General features: G+C 37.7%; 2 protein-coding genes across 3 annotated transcripts; both read right to left on the bottom strand.

Annotated features, from left to right (window-relative positions):
• Positions 1-220: 220 nt before the first annotated feature.
• LOC119985861 (serine/threonine-protein kinase D6PKL1-like) lies at positions 221-4,206 on the bottom strand. 2 transcript variants are annotated; one of them, XM_038830307.1, is made up of 3 exons: positions 4,052-4,206; positions 2,138-3,227; positions 221-1,271 (listed from the first exon to the last, which is right to left on the bottom strand). In XM_038830307.1, exons 2-3 carry the CDS (start codon positions 3,085-3,087, stop codon positions 410-412), a joined length of 1,812 nt encoding a protein of 603 aa, XP_038686235.1. In that variant the 5' UTR covers positions 3,088-3,227; positions 4,052-4,206; the 3' UTR covers positions 221-409. The 2 variants fall into 2 exon arrangements, with proteins under 2 accessions (XP_038686235.1, XP_038686236.1); XM_038830308.1 differs by lacking the exon at positions 4,052-4,206 and adding an exon at positions 3,903-4,039.
• Positions 4,207-5,600: 1,394 nt separating this feature from the next.
• On the bottom strand, positions 5,601-10,701 carry LOC119985019 (25S rRNA (cytosine-C(5))-methyltransferase nop2-like). Its single transcript, XM_038829169.1, has 17 exons — positions 10,166-10,701; positions 9,895-10,058; positions 9,739-9,802; positions 9,516-9,649; positions 9,340-9,423; positions 9,155-9,229; positions 8,969-9,040; positions 8,794-8,867; positions 8,614-8,666; positions 7,802-7,911; positions 7,600-7,668; positions 7,438-7,512; positions 7,101-7,193; positions 6,920-6,999; positions 6,733-6,832; positions 6,248-6,507; positions 5,601-6,057 (listed from the first exon to the last, which is right to left on the bottom strand). The coding sequence occupies exons 1-17, from the start codon at positions 10,581-10,583 to the stop codon at positions 5,985-5,987; spliced, it is 1,998 nt and encodes a 665-aa protein (XP_038685097.1). The 5' UTR covers positions 10,584-10,701; the 3' UTR covers positions 5,601-5,984.
• Between the last annotated feature and the right edge of the window lie 939 nt (positions 10,702-11,640).

The raw sequence follows: 11,640 nt of genomic DNA, 5'->3' as shown, positions 1-11,640 counted from the left end.
ACTGGTCCACAACCCCAGTAACACCAAGCAGCAAGCATACTTGTTGAAAATTTACCAAACAGAGAGATGGTTAGCAATGCCAGCTGCTTGATTCATGCCCTCTATCTACCATTAACTACTATTTCCATCAAAAGTTCAAAATCCTGCCCTGATGCAGGGATAAAGTAAATCTAAGTATATGTAACGGATACAATGCAAGAACACTGGACAAATGAAAACATGGCAACAGAATCTTGTGCTATCATTTGTATTGCAGAATGAAAGTGAAAACCACATTATAGATTGAGATCATTAAATGTGAAAATGTCCTGAGAGCAACATCAAACATATGGTCATTATGAATGTTACCAGACCTAATTTCCACATCATCAACATTACAGAAACGGTTTAAACAGAATGATTCTGAGAGCTAAAAGAAATCAAATTCAAGATAGTTACTCTGATCAGGTGCAGGAGTGGAGACAGCTTGACTAGTTGAGGATGTTGGAACAGGAATTCGCTCTATTTCAACTGGTTTTGGGATATCAGGTGGGCTTGCACAACGAATTAAAGCCCAGTTTATTCCTTCAAAGAAGGGATGTTGTTTGATCTCTGTTGCTCCTCGCTTGTATGCCAGCCTATGTTGAGGTTCTTTCACCAGCAAACCCCTGATCAAGTCCCTTGCCGAAAAACTAACGACTGGTGAATCTGGAAATCGTAGGTGCTGACCCACAACATTGAACAGGGTTGCCCGATTACCAGATCCTTTGAAAGGAGTTTTACCAAACAATAGCTCAAATAGAAAGATCCCAAACGTCCACCAATCAACAGCACTTCCATGCCCTTCACCTTTGATAATCTCAGGTGCCAAGTACTCATGGGTTCCGACATATGACATGGAGCGAGCATTTGTTGGCTCAGCAATAAGCTCTGGCAATGGACTGACCTGGTTCCCCATTTCGATCTTAGGTTTTTGGCCTTTCTTCGATTTTTTCGAAAAGAAACGTGGAGAGAAGCACGTTGTAGGGGCCACACATGATGGTTGGATACAAGATGGCTCAATGCATGCTGGCTGAACACAATAAGCTGGGTTCTTTTGCAAGAGTTCAGACGCAGGTATTGAAGACTTGACTAGTGTTGGGCTGACGACACAACGAAGGGAAAGATCAAAGTCAGAGAGCATTATGTGGCCATCTTCCCTAACAAGAACATTTTCTGGCTTGAGGTCCCGGTAAACAATTCCAAGCATGTGAAGATATTCAAGAGCAAGGAGAACTTCTGCTACATAGAATCTGCATAGTGAAGATCAGAGGAGAATAATTGTAACTACCAAAACATATTTTCTTAATTGATATGCCAACCACAATCAATCATGAATAGAAAACAGCAATATTATTTAGTTTATTTCCAAGTGAAAACCATTTCCATTTAAAGGTAAAGAAGACTAGGTAATGGTGTGACCATTTTTAAAAAATTAACAATATCTTGAATATACGCTTGATAATGCATGAAACAAAGCGTCGTGGAATATCAAAGGACATAGCTGTTAAACTATGGTCATGAAAGAAGAAAAGGTATCACACAGTCAAACTATGGTCACAAAGAGATTCAGCCAAGTTGGGTATCCTCACACATCATCTGAAATAGATCATTTAGAAGATTTATATAGCCATGAACATCATGAGATGAATATGTACAATGACTCCACAGATGAACTAATGACCATCATCCAAATGCCTTCCATCACAGTGTTATAATGTCATTGCAATTCTCTTATATTCTTCAGTTCATATCTGAAATCGGCCACCACCCTATTATCTTGGGCATAGTCAGGGTTCATGGTTATGTGAAAAGACACAAATCGGCATTATACAGAGAAAATATTCATTCTGTTACAAACCTCAACGTAGTAACAAAGATCTTATTGCATACAAACATATAGAGAAGACCCTTTTTGCAGTATGAGACAATCAGATTACCTAACTGGACAAACCAAAATCCATCTAATAACCATTGCAGAGTGATAAAACTACAATGCAGGACAGAGAACTAAATTCAATAGAAGTAAGAAATTCCTAGAAAAAGCACAATCAAAATAAACACATACAAATGTGATTTCAAGTGCACAGTTAAAATACAGAGAGGAACAGTTTCTTACTTCACTGCTTGTTCAGTAAAATGCTTCCCCGGTTGCCGCTGTCGAAGTGTGTGCAAATCACCTCCAGGGCAGAACTCCATAACCAAACATGAGAACTTTTCTGTCTCAAAATGAGTATACAAGGTTGGAAGGAAGGGATGGTCCAGAGACTGCAGTATTTCTCTCTCTGTTTGAGCTCGAAGTAGTTTCTTACGTCCTGCTAAAGACACTTTGTCCATAACCTTCATTGCAAAATAACACTTTGTTCCTGCCAACTCAGCGAGATATACACTTCCAATATCCCCACAGCCCAACCTCTTGAGCAGTCTGAAATGATGTAAACCCAGAACACCATCTTTTGCCCGAAAAGCCTGTATGGCTTCCCATTGTATATCATTTGCTTTATGAGGTTTGTTCGCACTGCTACTTAAGCTGCTACAAGTACTCTCGTCACTCACATCAGTGCCAGTGCTACCTCTACAGATACTGCTCTTGCCACTCTCAAGAAGATCAGCTCGATCACTAATCTTTGCACTTTCACTTGTCTTGGCAAGGCTGCCTGTCCCATCGCTGAGCTTTGCTGAAGCTCGATGGTCTGTTTTCCTTTCTATATCAGTAGCACCCTCAGATGAGTCCCTTGTCTCAATCACTTGATTTCCTACATAAGCTAGCACTTGCTTTGGGTCATCCAAGGACAAAATTGAATCTAACTTATTGGCTAATGAATCCACATTCCCAGTTTTATGACTATTCAAAACAATTTTGTCCTCTTGGGTTTCAACAGAAACTGGCTTTGATGCAACTTTCTGCGAGCTTTTTGGAAGTACTCTGAGGATAACCGGCTCCGATTTACTTGTCTTCGTAATCTGTAGAGGTGAGGGCCTCCGGAAACTCCCTTCTGCTGCTGTCTGACTAGTAAGAGGTTTCCCCTGGTTCTCTAAGCTAATTCCGGCACTAGTTTTTGTTGCCATTGAAAGAAGGAATTTTGCTATAACAAATCAGATCAAACATGCCCATCACTCAGACCTGGGCTTCAGCTCATGGTCAGCTCCATCAGCAGAGCCAACAAATTTCATCTCCGACATACTCAACACCAGGTCAATTCGTATAACTGGTCAAATAAATAGATTATATGAGTATATGAAACAATATATTGAAAACTGAAAAAATATTCAACTGAAATTCCCAAAACCAACCAAACCCACAATCGGGGAAAAAATGCAAATCAAGAGGAAATTTTAGGCAAAAATGAGACAAGTGAAAGACACTTGTTTGATTACTTGATAAAGGTAGTGGAACATAAAATCAGATTGCATGCAACACTCAAAGGTTCACAGCACCAAATCAAAGAATAAAACCTATAGATTAGTAGTTCAAGAGGCACTGAACCTTTTGCCCTAGACCCAATGAATAAAATTTCACAATTTAATGAATACACTGAGAACAATGGATGTAAGACGCGCAGCAAGACAATTGCATGCAATCCTAGATCAACGGGCATCTTAGAGAAGGCTAAGATATCCAACTATGAACTGGATACTATATATCTAAAACAATTTAACAAGAATCACAGCAGCCAAGTATCCAATACCACTCATGAACCATGAAAAGTGAAACTTTATGAGAGACGGATAAAAAGCAATAGAAAATCAAATTAACTCATGGGGAAATGCGTTTTTCTCAAAGAGCTCTCGAAAAACACTAGAAACCCAAATAACAGAAGATAAAGACCAAAACTAAGACGATTCAAACAGATCTCAAAAAGAGATGGGCTTTGAGTACCAACCACTGAGGATCCAAAAAACCCAGAAAAACCCAGATGCTGAAATACAAAACAGAATAGAGTGTCCATAGAGACTAGCTTAGAACCCACCAAGCAAATCACAGGACCAGTTAAAAAAGTGCAGAGAAAAGGAAGCCCAAAAAAGAGAGCACCTGATGAGGGAGTTTCAAAGATCACAACTTTGAAAGTCTTTGCTTTCGCTTGCAGACAGTGGGCGAAAAAAGAGACCACTCAATCACCCTGAAATGTGTGGAGAGAGAAATATGGATGCTTTGGAAGTGGTAAAGAGAAAGTTGGGTCTACCATAGAAGGAGAGAGGAACGAGGGGGTCAAAGCAAAAGTAGTTATTGGTCCAACAATGTCGACACTTGGCATTTTCTTTGCATCCAAAAATGTTAAAAGTATTTTACTATTTTTATTTGACATATTTTTATTTGGCATTTTCAGTTTAATGCATATTATATTTATTAGAGTTATCAATTTTCAACTTAATCATACCATTAAAAAATTTTCTAATATACATATGAGGTCATCTGTCTCACTATTAATTTTTTATGTCACATCAATAATTTTACTGAATAATCAAAATCTACATATTAAAATAATTTACATCTTTGAGCTCTCCAATAATGTCTAAAGTTGAACCTCATCAACTCTTTCAAAACCAAAAAATACATTATCTCGATTTATATACATGCAACACACCCAGACGCAGATTCAGGATAGCATCTTGAAATTTCAGTTACATTTGCATAACTATTATTATAAAATTTAAAGACCAACAATATACTTTAGTTACTGTCATATTATTGAAAGTGTACAATTCAATACAAGGCCTTATATATGGAACTCCAAAGTGTGTTGGATATGTCTTTCCACTTTCCAGGACTTTATGGAGAGGACCACTGCTTGTGGCAGGCTTAAGGGGGGGCCTAGCACTTTTTGGTGTCCAAGAAGCAGTTTGTTGATTCACTTTTGGATTGATGATGATCCAGTTGATGCAAAACACCCATCTAATCCAGAAGGCACCAAGAAAAGGTAATCAAGTAACTCAAGCTTCAAGTATTGAGTAACATAACTAAAAAGGTCATGTCAAATAACCCACCACAAGCATGTGGAAATATAAGCAGTGTTGAGCTGGAATCAATGTAAATTCAAATCACTTTTCTAGAGAGGAAGTAAATTCTCCAGATTTTCTTGCTACTGTAACTGTAACTGTAACTGTAGCTGTAGCTGTAACTATATGATCAGTTGCCTTTTAAGCCATAAAAGCTCTGAGAAAGTGCAGTAGCATGTGTTTTGCAATAAAACTTTACAGATCATGATTTGGTTGATTGAGTGAACTTCATCCACCCACAAAGGGGGGAAAAAAAAGTTACACTACAAACAAGGACAGAGCTTCAGAAACTCTAGCTCAGTGTGCATCTCCAGAAACAGTGGATCCAACGAGATGGGGATATTGCCAAACAATTTGCTTAGAAAGTACGAAAATGAAAAGTTCATGGAACGGAAGATGGAGAAGCTATCCCACCTCAGTGTCACAGTTTGAGAAAGCTGTAGAAATTGGAAGATAAACCCTAGAGGTGAACTCAAACATACAAGGGGAGGAAAAATGTATATGATACCCTAGAATCTGAGATTTACTAATCCAGGAATCATAATCCAAGTGGACGAGAAAGGAACTCCTTTGGCACACTATTCTTGTCTAAAGCCTTCAATTTATGGTAAAACCCACTCTTCCTTGATATTGGTAACAAACAATATAATGGGTACTAATGTATTTGACAAGAAAAGGAAAATAAATTACAAAATTTTTAGGACTTGTAATAGTACAAGACCCTATATTTCAATCACAAAAAAACTTAGGCATCATAATAGATAAAACAAGACATTCTCTGGAGAACCATCAAGGAACTTGATCAGCAGATTGATTCCTCAGTTATTTTTCGATTGCATCCCAGATGCCTGTCCTCTTACTCATTAGCGGATCTTCGATCACATTTTGATGCCTGTCCACCCATTGTTCCCAGCAGAGCAGAGATACTAGTGTTTTTACCAACTGTGCTTCTTGCTTTACACAACTGGTCATTCTCTTTTTCTACTCTTCTTGCCTGTTGCCATCCTTTTGTTTTCCCTCAAAGCCTGTCTCTTGTTTTCTCTGCAAGAATTTCGAAAATGATTTACAAAAAGATGAATCTATATTTTCCGCTCCAACACATTTAATAGTATTGGTCATGTACATTTGCAATCAATACAGCATGCCACAAGTATTTTATAGCTACATCGGACTTTTAACAAAAATGAATAGGAACAAAAGGGCAGGTTAAAATTGGAGATACTTTTCTCACCTGGCTTTAGAGATCTCCTCTCGAGGAGGGAATTTTCTTTTCATTCCCTTCTTGTTTTTGGAAGGGGACTCCCCATTCCCATTCCCATTGGCAGTAACAGTATCAGTTAAGACCTTTTTTGCTTTTGCAGCACCTTTTTTTGGCAAATTCTCAACAGTTTTCTTTTCACTCTTGGTCTCATTTAGCTCGGGAGCTTCCTCCACAGATTCTACAGGATCAGAAGGAACTGAAGTTGGTTTTGCATTGCTCATTTTCTTCAACTACAAAAGTGCAAAAGGATCCAGCAACTCGTGTAAATATTCAAGGGCTGGAAAAGTCAAAATTTAAATCAAACTAAAAGATTTGCCGAAATTAGCCAACTAAATAGGCATACCTACAAAGAGGTTATATATTTGACTATTTGTACTGCTTATGGGATAAAAAAGAACCAACAGAGATGTTTATTTTTGTGTAAGAAGCGAGAGATGTCCAAGGTCAAGATATACCTTTGCCACAAAAAATCCATCCAGGTTGTGGACATGAGGGTAGAATCGCCTTGTCTTTTCTAATGATGGGTGAAAGCGGTGTTCCCTGAATCGGACAAACCTGTAAAAGAGGCTAGGAATAATCATCTTAGAAATCTGTAAAGGTTTCCTTAAATTAGAGAGCAGAACAATGATCATTCAACATTACCCTGGACGTCCAAAGTCAAGGCCACATGGCACAAGTTTCACATTCCTCCTTTTTAAAGCGTAGTCAATGACTGCTTCATTCTGTAAGATGATGTGTTAGGACAAGAAAGAAGAAATGGGGGAAAACATAGATATAAGAGCCCTGCATAACAGAAATACAAGAAGGGCAGCCTCAAACAAACCTCCGGAATCATTATGGAGCATGTTGAGTACACTATGTATCCCCCAGATTTTGAATTGGCATCGACCATGTCAATTGCAGCAAGGATCAATTGCTACAGGTAAAAAGTAAAAACCAAAAATAGGGGTCTTTAACACAGTAAAAACCATGTTGAAATGATAACAATGATATAGCATTATTTCTGTATCTACATATCTACATAAAATAAATTTGAAAACAACAGGTAAGGAAGAAATAATTAGGTTATATAGGTGGCCAAGTGTAGCTTTCAAATGCAATAACAAAATTCATGGTTCCTACATAAAACTCTAGCGGGATTAATCAATGAGGGAACCGACCTTCTGCAAAAGCGCACATTTCTGTATATCTTCCAAACTTTTCGAATTTTTAACTGACTCATCTTTAGAAATGACCTGAAGATAAGTGAAACTAGTTTAGTTTTTGTCAAATAGAAATTACTGAAAAAGTGGTTCTTACAAAAATTTAATCATAGGGCTTACCCCAGTGCCACTGCAAGGGGCATCCAATAAAACCCTGTCAACTGTGTTTTGTCCCAAAACCTTGGGTAGCTGAAATTTTTAGAGAGAGAAAAGTGTTAGACATGCTGATGCCTGATCGAACAAACCAGTGGTTGCCAACATAAACAATCCTTGATTCTCAAACTTGTTAAGAACTAGAGAAAATTTACATCAAGAACCTAACCTCCCTCCCATCGTAGTTACAAACTATAGTGTTTGTCACCCCCATTCGATGCAAATTTGCAGTTAGTGACTTCAGTCTAGGGGCCTTCATCTCATTTGCATAAATTAATCCTGGAACAATTACAAGAGCACATAAAATTCAAGAGCAACAAGTCAATATTTCATATTCTACAGCATAACACCACCATGGAAAGTAGACGTGGATTGAATCGTAAAATGGTTGGCACATGTGCATAGAATATTCATGCATCATCCTTCCATATTTTGTAGAATGCTAGCACCCACATTCTTGCGAAGAGCTCCCCACCTCCCAACCCATCTTCCCACACATTCAGAGCACATGGGCATAGCAAGTTAACAACAAAATATTCCACCACACAAAAACCAATTGTTTTATGCAAATAGATGCATCCAAGGGCGGCATCTTTGCATGTATGGTTGAAACTAAGCATCCCACAACGACTGCAAGCTTAGTAAAATATCATAGAAAAAATAGGTACTGTACTATACCACCGAGAAACAAACAAAAATACTGCAGTATCAATTTGATTGTGAAAAGTAAACAGCATAGTGGAACTATTTATTAAATTTACTGGATGTAAATGGGAGGCATGCCCTTAATGCCCTAATTGATCTATTTCAGTTTGTTCTGCTCAAAAAACATACTGTCTCTCTCCTCTCTCTCCCCCTATATATATAAAAAATAATTTTGGGTTCTTAAAATTCGCGTTGCATGCCAAGATTAAGAAATGGCTAAAAGCGCCAAAAACATCATAACCAAATTAATCAAGTTGATCATAAATAAATGCATACCACTATTTTTCATTAGAGCTGCGATATAAGTTGTTTTACCACCAGGTGCAGCCCTGAAATAGGCATATATCATCATTAAAAGAGAATATATAATTTAATTAGCAAAACAGAGAGAATATATCAATAGATGAACTTTGAAATGGTGGGTAGATATTTCATATTTAAAGAACAATCACTTACGCCACATCAACAATTCGTTCCTTTTCCTGAGGAGCCAGGGCCATCACTGGCAAAAAGGAGCTTGCACTTTGCAACTGTGAAGAGAAAAGATGTCAGCCTAAGTACATAACTACATATCAAATGAAAACAAGATGAATTACCATAATTGGATTAGAAAAACTAGTGGAACATATACCATATAGAAGCCAGCCATATATTCCGGAGTTGCACCAATTGGCACTTGCGAGTCATACACAACCAGTCCAACCTATAATGTAACACCATGGCCCATAAGCCTCAACAACAAAACATATAACTCCTCACCCACATGCATGCAGATGTACCAATATGCCCTCACAAAGGAATGCCTCTTAAGTCTTACCTTTGACCACTTGTTCAATGGATCTAAGTTGACTCCTCTGTTCAAGAGAACTCCAGCCAAATCCCGTCTTCGTGTCTACATACCAAAAAAATATATATATAATCAAATCAGGGAGCTGAACATCAAACACTAATCGTCTAAAGAGCTGTAGGACAGGAAGAAGTGATACAAAACTTTCATTTCACCTTTAAGGTGTTAGTTCGCAAAGATATAGGTCGAGGTTGTTCAAAAGCTTCTATGAGTTCTTTAAGCTCAACAACAGGAAACATCTGTTAAAATTAAGACGATAGTTAACAAGCTATAAAGATGGAGCAACACAAGAAAAAGAGAGGATGTGACAAGCAATAGGTTGATCAATTACATCAATCAAAACTCCAATTAGGAAGTCGTTGTAGCCATAGTATGACATTAAATCCACTTTAAGCTGCTCTACGTAATCCTTCCTTGTTTTTCCCTCTTGCTTCAACTCCTTAAAACTTGAAAGCACCCTTATAACTACAAAAACACAATAAACACCAAGAAAGTCAACTATCAAAGCAGTTAAAGCAATAACTGCATAAGTTCAACAAAAACACATCACCTACTTTCAGCTATCCTCCTTTTGAGTTTCTGAAGATCAGGTGGTTGGTGTGCCTCTTCTTCAAGCTCCTAAGTGAGTTACCATGTAAAGATGAGAACTTTAAAGCAAAGAACATTAAGAGAAATAACATGAAGCAAGCCAAGAGAACTATAATCGAAACCTCTTTAGTTGGCAATCTGAACTCATCAGATTCCTCTTTAATGTTAAGCTGCATTTCCTCCTCTGCCTCCTTTTCCTGCCTCGCCCTTTCATCATCAATAGCTCTTGCTTTCTTCTCAATATCAGCGTCAGATTCATCTGAATCAGATTCCGAATGGTCCTCCTCTGAACATTGAATCAATACAACAGCAGCAACAACCTCCCAATCAATCAATCAAAACCAACGCAAATAAAGCAATTAAGACTTAAAAGAAGAAGAACACAAAAACTACCTTCTTCTTCATCACTTCCTCCTTGTAGGAAATCATCTGCCAAGGGATCATCATCATCCTCCCCAGAAAACGACTCTGACCCAGAACCTGACTCTCCAAGTTCCTCTTCTTCCTCCTCATCATCTACTTCTTCGATGGAATCCTCATCTTTCTCAGCAAAAAACTTCCCTTTCAGTTGCTTACTATTCTTCTTCGACTCATAACCCTTCTTCTTTGCAACATCAAATTGAAGCTCCTGCTCTTCTTCTTCTTCTACCTCTTCATTTGGGTTGTCAAAACTATCAAAAACCTCTCCTTTCTTGGGTCGTTTCCCGGCGATGAATAAATCCTCCTTCTGTTTCTTCTTAGGTTGCTCCAGTGGCTTCTGTGATTTCGGACCCTTATTCTTCTTCTTATCAAGCGCAGTAGCTGGCCCCATCGAAGCTCTAAATCAAAATTAGGGTTCAAAATCTCTCGTTTCGATTGATTTTTCACGAATGGCGTTGAAGCATCAGATATAGTAGAAACCCTAGCTAAACCCTAACCAAGAAAAGAGACAGACACACACCGTTGAAGTCAAAAAGGCCCACCACCTATGTAACAATGAAGAGGCCCAAACATGAGTGTTTTGGAAGGAGAAGCCCAAAAATTTGTATTATAAAGGGGAGGCCCATTTAGATGGCCCGTGTGTATTTCTTCACTCCATACCATATATTAGTGAAAAAAAATTATTTTAAGTGGAAATTGTGTGTGTGTGTGTGTTTTTTTTTGGCGTCAATATGTAATGAAAACACAAACACTCAATTGTGTTAATTGTTATAATAAACAAAAATATTAGAGATCCTAGTCATCCCAGCAGTGGATCTTGTCCTTTAATTGATATAAGTGTAAGGGCTCACAAAACTTGATGATTGAACCAGAGAGTGACACATCTACTTTTGGGATCCCTATCACTTTTGTTTTATAAATATAAAAGACTCTCATCTAATCCAAGAACATTTAATTTAGAATTGGAATCTATGAGTGCATTCTCTTAATGGATTTGTAATGATAAATAACATATAATTAGTTGGGTTTTCTCTTGAAGGCTTGTAGTATTGAGAAGTGATGGGATCCATCTCAGTCATCCCAATGACTGACATGTCACTCTCTGATTCAATCATCAGGTTTTGTGAGTCTCTACACTTATATCAATCAAGGGACAAGATGAATTATTGGTATGATTGGGATAGGATCTCATTCACTGTGATCCTTAACATTTTTGTACAATATTTGTCTAGTTATTATGTTTCGCAGATATTTAACACCTAAAGTTTTCTTTTTTCTTCAGAAGGCAAGTAATGAATTATTTATTTTCATGAAGGTGACGAATAATATTACAAGTTCATATTTCACAAATATCCATGTCAATGTACTTAGCTTAGTAGATATGTTAGTTTAGTTGTTATTATCTTGTCAATTGATAGTGGATATGGAATACATAGAGAGACACAAAA

This window comes from Tripterygium wilfordii, chromosome 19 (assembly GCF_013401445.1).
Source record: "Tripterygium wilfordii isolate XIE 37 chromosome 19, ASM1340144v1, whole genome shotgun sequence".
NCBI lineage: Eukaryota > Viridiplantae > Streptophyta > Magnoliopsida > Celastrales > Celastraceae > Tripterygium > Tripterygium wilfordii.
This window is presented reverse-complemented; position numbering and strand designations above follow the sequence as displayed.

Bases quoted from the DNA above. Each gene is read 5' to 3' on its own strand.
- LOC119985861 (XM_038830307.1), bottom strand. From the start codon at position 3,087: ATGGCAACAAAAACTAGTGCCGGAATTAGCTTAGAGAACCAGGGGAAA. The intron at 1,272-2,137 runs GTAAGAAACTGT...TTCACTATGCAG, and splicing joins TTTACTGAACAAGCAGTGAA to ATTCTATGTAGCAGAAGTTC.
- LOC119985019 (XM_038829169.1), bottom strand. From the start codon at position 10,583: ATGGGGCCAGCTACTGCGCTTGATAAGAAGAAGAATAAGGGTCCGAAA. The intron at 8,667-8,793 runs GTAAGTGATTGT...TGCCTATTTCAG, and splicing joins GAACGAATTGTTGATGTGGC to GGCTGCACCTGGTGGTAAAA. The intron at 7,669-7,801 runs GTTAGGTTCTTG...TAAAAATTTCAG, and splicing joins GTAACTACGATGGGAGGGAG to CTACCCAAGGTTTTGGGACA.